Source organism: Sylvia atricapilla, chromosome 1, assembly GCF_009819655.1.
Source record: "Sylvia atricapilla isolate bSylAtr1 chromosome 1, bSylAtr1.pri, whole genome shotgun sequence".
Lineage (NCBI taxonomy): Eukaryota > Metazoa > Chordata > Aves > Passeriformes > Sylviidae > Sylvia > Sylvia atricapilla.
In genome coordinates, this window is record NC_089140.1 from 145,881,702 (window position 1) to 145,887,701 (window position 6,000).

The 6,000-nt window shown below is 44.6% G+C and overlaps 1 protein-coding gene across 2 annotated transcripts in view; it reads right to left on the reverse strand.

Annotated features, from left to right (window-relative positions):
* Positions 1–5,544, reverse strand: part of ZFAT (zinc finger and AT-hook domain containing) — an 82,687-nt gene extending 77,143 nt beyond the window's left edge. The window contains exon 1 of one of the 2 annotated variants that reach the window (XM_066336492.1): positions 5,294–5,544. In XM_066336492.1, coding sequence (XP_066192589.1) covers positions 5,294–5,312 — 19 coding nt within the window. In that variant the 5' untranslated portion in view covers positions 5,313–5,544. The remainder of the gene's footprint in view (positions 1–5,293) is intronic. The other variant, XM_066336501.1, reaches the window with a different exon arrangement.
* Positions 5,545–6,000: the final 456 nt, after the last annotated feature.

Below are 6,000 nucleotides of genomic sequence, written 5' to 3' on the forward strand. Positions count from 1 at the left end.
GGGATATGAATTCAGTACAGTTCCACTGTGAGCAAAACTAAGCTGGCAGCTCTGTACATAACTAAGAAAAAATTACAAGTTGAGAAATAAAAGCGGAGAAGCATCAGGCTTTACCCAAGCAAAAATTTAAGGGAGTATGGAAATGGTTTTAAATTAAGACAGAAGGGCAGGTAACAAGTGCAAAAGACCACAAAGATAAAGCTGATTCACCTTGCAGCAGTAAAAATCAGAGACTACTTTCACACCAAGGATGACACAGAAATTAGTACCTTTTTTACAAGAAAGAACAAAGCGATTTCTTAGGTTTGTTTTTGTAGTTGCTTTTAAAAAAATAAATCCAACTACAACTACAGTAATGCAAGAAGCCTAATAAAATAGCAGAGTTGGAATGGCTGGCTGTAAATAAGAATGACTGACATTCATGCATTCAAATAAGCTTCTGATACACATTGTAGTAATGCCAGGGGGTCACTACCACTACCAGAGTATCACGGACAAGGTAGGACAAGGTAGGATGTATTATATTTAAAAATAAGGTATTTTAGTAGCAGCTTATGGTCACATTTGATCGACAGGCTATTTTAACAAGTAACAAAATTCCTGAGGAATTTAAATACAGTGCACAGAAAAGTACAGTGTAAGGAACAACCTGACCACAGGGGTACTGTGACGGAGGGTCACACTTGCGGCTGCTGTTAGGAGCACGAAAGGACGACGCAGGCCAGCAGGAGGTCAAGCAGGAAAGCTTCTACTTTATTTTTCTGACTTTATATATATACAAATTTATTGACAGGTCAAGATTGGCTACACAGGTAGCCACTTCTTTGACTTGGTTGGTGACTATCACCATCAATCATCATTCTCCTCCTAGAGAGAAAGAATGTAAACAATTCTAATAATACACATAGTTTACTTGAAGCTGTGTGAGAACAAAATGCAAAAAGTGAAAAACAGGCAAACTTGAGGCAAGAGGGTACCAATGACTGTGGCACACTGGAAGGGATAAAAGAGGTTACAAAGACAGAAACAATATATTGTAGGCTTTAATTAGCCTTGTGCAGAATGGTTAAATGTTAGGCCAGGACAGGATGCCAAAATTAAACGTTTAGGCACCATTAATGACTGTCTCACCCAGCAAGCAGACAGGGAAACCACATGAGGAGAAACAGTTCTTGACTTTATCAGAAGTCAAACACAGAACCCTTTTCAGAGCGACTTTATTTGAGAGTTACTCTGTAACCATGATTAAAATACTACTCAAAAGCCCTCTTAGAGTGATAAAGAGCCAAATGTTTGTGTTTCACTTCAACAATGCAAACTATATAAAGATAAAAAGCATCTTTAACAAAACAAATCACAAGAAGGACTAAAAAAGTTGCAAGACAAGTTAAATCCTTGAAAGCAGCATGAAGGCTATTTAAAAGCATCATATTTGATACTAAACATCAAAGAAGGTTTTAGAAACAGGAAGGAAAAATATAGCACAGCTAAACAGCAGTGAAATGAACTTTCAGTAGAAGAAAACATCTTCATAGAAGTTTTGTAAAATGAGGAAAGCAAAAGAAGATATAAATTGTGCCAAATTTAATGTAAAACACAGTGAGGCAGATCATTAAGGGCAATTTTATCAACCTAAAAAATAAAAAGCAGAATGTAGCAATAGTTTTAAAACATCTCAGCAGTAACAGGCCTGCCCATGAGCCTGTGCAATTAAAAGTAACCAGTATAGGAAAAAGACCCTTCATAAAAAGTGAGCACATAGTAAAATAAGTTTTTCAATTTGCTGTCATTTTATAATGGTTTGGAGAGGTTTTCTGTGAAAGAACTCTCAATTACAGCAAGCATTTTAAAGATGGCCTCAAAACAAGGCTAGGAACTGCACTCCTCAGAAACAAAACCTTAGAGCAAAAACAGACAGACCTACAAAAGAGATGATCCTACAATACAAAGACCTATTAAAACCAGAAAATATCCATACTGGGCTTACATCTTTGGATATTGTTCCTCTACTGAAATAATAATAATCATAATCATCATCATCATCATCCTTAAAAGGTACAGAAATAAGGAAGATCAACCACACAGCACAGTTCCATACATAAGCAGTTAAAAAACTTAGAGAGGGTTTTGTTGGTTGTTTTTTTCTTTTTTAATTGTTGTTGTTGTTTGGAGGGGGTTTTGGTGATTTTTTCTTTGCTTTGTTTTGTTTTATTTTTCCTAGAAGGATGTAACTGAAGATTGGAGAAAAGGCAAAGTGTAAAATGAAGAACTGCAGAAACAGCTCTCATGAAGGATATGACCCCTCTGAAACTACTGCCTGCCTTGCAACTGATCTCTCCCTGCTGCTGCAGCTCCAAAGTGGGTACACATCCACTTGGTGTCCAGAATTCTTAGAAGCTGACCAGGAAGAACCAAGCTGATAGAGACTGATTGGGGCTCAGCAAAGCCCATAAGAAGGTCTAAGTGCATATTCTGGACAAGCATCACTGTGTGCTTGGCCTGTTCTTACACTTCTCTATTTAAACACCCATTGTGTGCTGTTAGGCACATGAAATTTCAGGAGTGAAGCAAAATTAAAATCCAAATAATTCAATACTTTCTGACATTATAGTTTGCCCATCACAATAAGAACACTGTGTAACATAGACTTTAACATGGCTCAGTTGTTCCAGCATTGAAAGAGCATCCTTCCCCTGTCTGGGGTCCCAGAGGGGGGCACAGCCTGCAGGTGGGTCTCACCAGAGAAGAGGGGCAGAATCCCCTCTCCACCTGCTTTAGACGAAGCCCAGGACACGTTTGGTTTCTGGGCTGCCAGAGCACATTGCTGGGTCATGTCCAGCTTCTCTTCCACCCACACCCCAAGTCCTCATCAGGGCTGCTCCAATCCATTCCCTGCCCAGTCTGTGTTTCTCTTTGGGATTGCCCCAACCCAGGTGCAGGACCTGGAATTCAGCCTTGCTGAGCTCCACAAATTTCACCCAGGCCCAGCCCTGGCACTGTCACCCAAACCAAACACATTGCATTTAAGCAATCTGATACTGTATTTGTGAAAAGAAACTTGCATTTGAAACTACCGGAGTTTAACTGATGATGGCAAATAAAAGCACATGTATTTTTCTGTTTTATACACATCATCCTCACAAATGCTCCAGGAAAAATATTAAAGTTCTTTAAAAGAAGACAACTGTCTCCACATATTTAGGTTGGCTAAAATATATAAAATTCATGACCTGGATATAACATGGATTTAATAGGACATTCCAATAATTAGGAAATTGCTTTCAGTTTAGAATAATCACTTTATCAAACATAGAAATGGGATAGCTTTTCCATCGTTAAGGAAAAAAAAATTTAAAAAGCCATAGTAGATATGTTTATAGCAAGACATTTTTATTTTCATGTTCTAAGATCTCCCTCATGTGGCTAAACACAAGACTGCTTAAGGTTCCACTGAAATACACTAACGCACAATTTCATAATGTGTAAGGTGCACTACCAGACACCAAAACAACTCAGAACTGCTCAAAGCAGAAGCACAAACTATGTGATCAGTCATCAACTTCAGGATGCACTGTATGAAACACTCTGAACTTGATTTTTGGAAGCAGCCATAATGGAAATGCATCTGAGGTCAGATACACCTCAGCAGCAGCAGTATCAAAAATACTGAACACCGACGACAGTTCTGGGTTCATCCACACTCAAAACACTTTTTATTAAGACAAATGTGCTTGAATAAATGTGAATTTATTAGCAGCACTAGTAGTAAAGAGAATTATTTCTCACTGAAACTTGTATCCCAGAATATAAAGCAGTCCTGGAATGTTTTAACAGTAGTCCATAAGTAGCACAGCACCTGTTAGCTATTCTGCTACTCAGTTACTCTTCTGATAGCCCAATTCTCCTTGGCATAAAATCCTGTTTCACAGAATCACAGAATAGATGGGGTTGGAAGGGACCTCTGGAGATCATCTAGTCCAACCCTCCTGCCAAAGCTGGATCACCTAGAGCAGGTGACACAGGACTGCATCCAGGAGGGTTTTGAACATCTCCAGAAAAGAAGACTCCAAGACCTCCCTGGGCAACCTGTTCCAACTCCATCCTCAACATAAAGAGGTTCTTCATGTTGCAGTTGAACTTTCTGAGTTTTAGAGCATGGCTATTACCCCTTAGTGGTTGTTTGAGTTGTAAACTATCCATCAATACTTCGTAGAACAGGTAAAAACAACTCGTGATTCTAAAAATTAAGACGTCAACTCGGGGAATGAAAACCAGAAGCCAAATTCGAGTACACAGGGTAATTAACAGGCATTAAATTATTGCGACATCACTTCACAAACTTGTACTGCAACAGCACATAGGGACTGCAAAGGCAGAAAGCACATACACGGCACTCCTAAGGCTGCCACTCCTGAGTAACTTTATTCACTGCTCCAATGAAAGCCAGGCCAATAGAAGGCACACGAAGGCCTGAGATGACAGCGCAGTGGAAACATCTTTAACGCATCTTAATCATCTGCCTTCTGCAGCTGAACGGTGGGGACCTTGAGCTGTTAACACTATTTAGAGCCGCTGACAGAGGAGCTCACGAGTGTTTCAAACCCAGGTGAGCACAGAACCATGGAATCGGAGGATGGAAAGACATGGGAACAGACCTCAAAGGTCATCCAGTCCCAACCTCCCGGCCAGGGACACCTCCCACTAGTCCAGGTTGCTCAAGGCTTTATCCAGCCCGGCTTTGAACATTGCCAGGCTTGGGGGAGCCACAGCTTTCCGAATCAACCTGTTCCAATCTCTCACCGCCCTCACAGTAAAGAATTTCTTCCTAATATGCAGACTAAACCCCTCTTTCAACTCGTACTCATTACTCTCTGTCCTGTCACTAGAGTTCCTGAAGAACAGTCCCTCTCTGGCTTCCCTGCAGGCCCCCTTCACACCCCGTAAGGCTGCTGTGAGGTCTCCACGCTTCAGTTCGGCACCAGCAGCAGCTCCAGCTGCTCGTTCCCAGCTGTTCCCGACCCGCTAAGCGGCAGCCTCAGGAACAGCAGCCGGGGCACAGGAGGACTCCCAAGATCGGGCTGTCCAAGTTCTCCGGCGGCTTCCGGAGCCCCCCACAGCCTCCCAGGCCACCGGGCAGCGCGGGGCGATGGGAGCTGGGACGGCCGTCACTGTGGGAACTACTTGTCGTGCGGAAGGAGCGATAGGACCGCCCCGCCGACACTACTTCCTGCGGCCGCCGCGCGGGGATCCGTGCGCGCTCCCCCGCCCGCCCGCCCGGCCCGGCCCCGCTCACCTGCAGCCGCCGCCTCCATCGCCGCGGGGGCTCAGCGGGACAGCGCGCCGGGGGCCGAGCGCGACACGCTTGGAAAACACAGTAAGGGAAAATGGAAAAAAAAAAAAAAAACAAACCCCACAACACCGAAAATCGGGTCCCCGTACGGCGTCTTATGGCGAATCTGCCGCGGCCGACACGGCAGTGGCGTCTCGGCTCGGCTCCGCGGGGCGGGGCGGCGCCTGCGCAGTGGCGGCCGCGCGGGGCCGCGTCCCCTGAGGCGCCGCCCGCGGGCTGAGGGAGCGGCGGGAGGGGAGGATGAGGGGACGCGGCTACGGGAGACACCCAGGGCGGCCGGGACACTCCGCCGTCATCTCCCCGTGCCCCACTGAGCACCCGCCGCCCTCCACAGGACCCCGGGGCTGCACAGTTCAGGCTGACACAGCCCTAGGATGCCAAAGGCGTTTTAATTCACCACCTTTTGTAAAATGTGTTTTAATTACTTTAGCACATACGTACGAGGTAGTCATACAATGGACTGGGTGGAAGGGACCTTAAAGACCATCTAGTTCCAATCTCTTTGCCATGGGCAGGGACACCTTCCGCTAAACCATATTGTTCCAAGCCCCGTCCTGCCTGGGCTTGAACACTTCCAGGAATGGGACGTCCACAGCTTCCCTGTGACTCTTCAGTCTGATTCACTCAAGAACTTGCAGAGTCTTGCCACC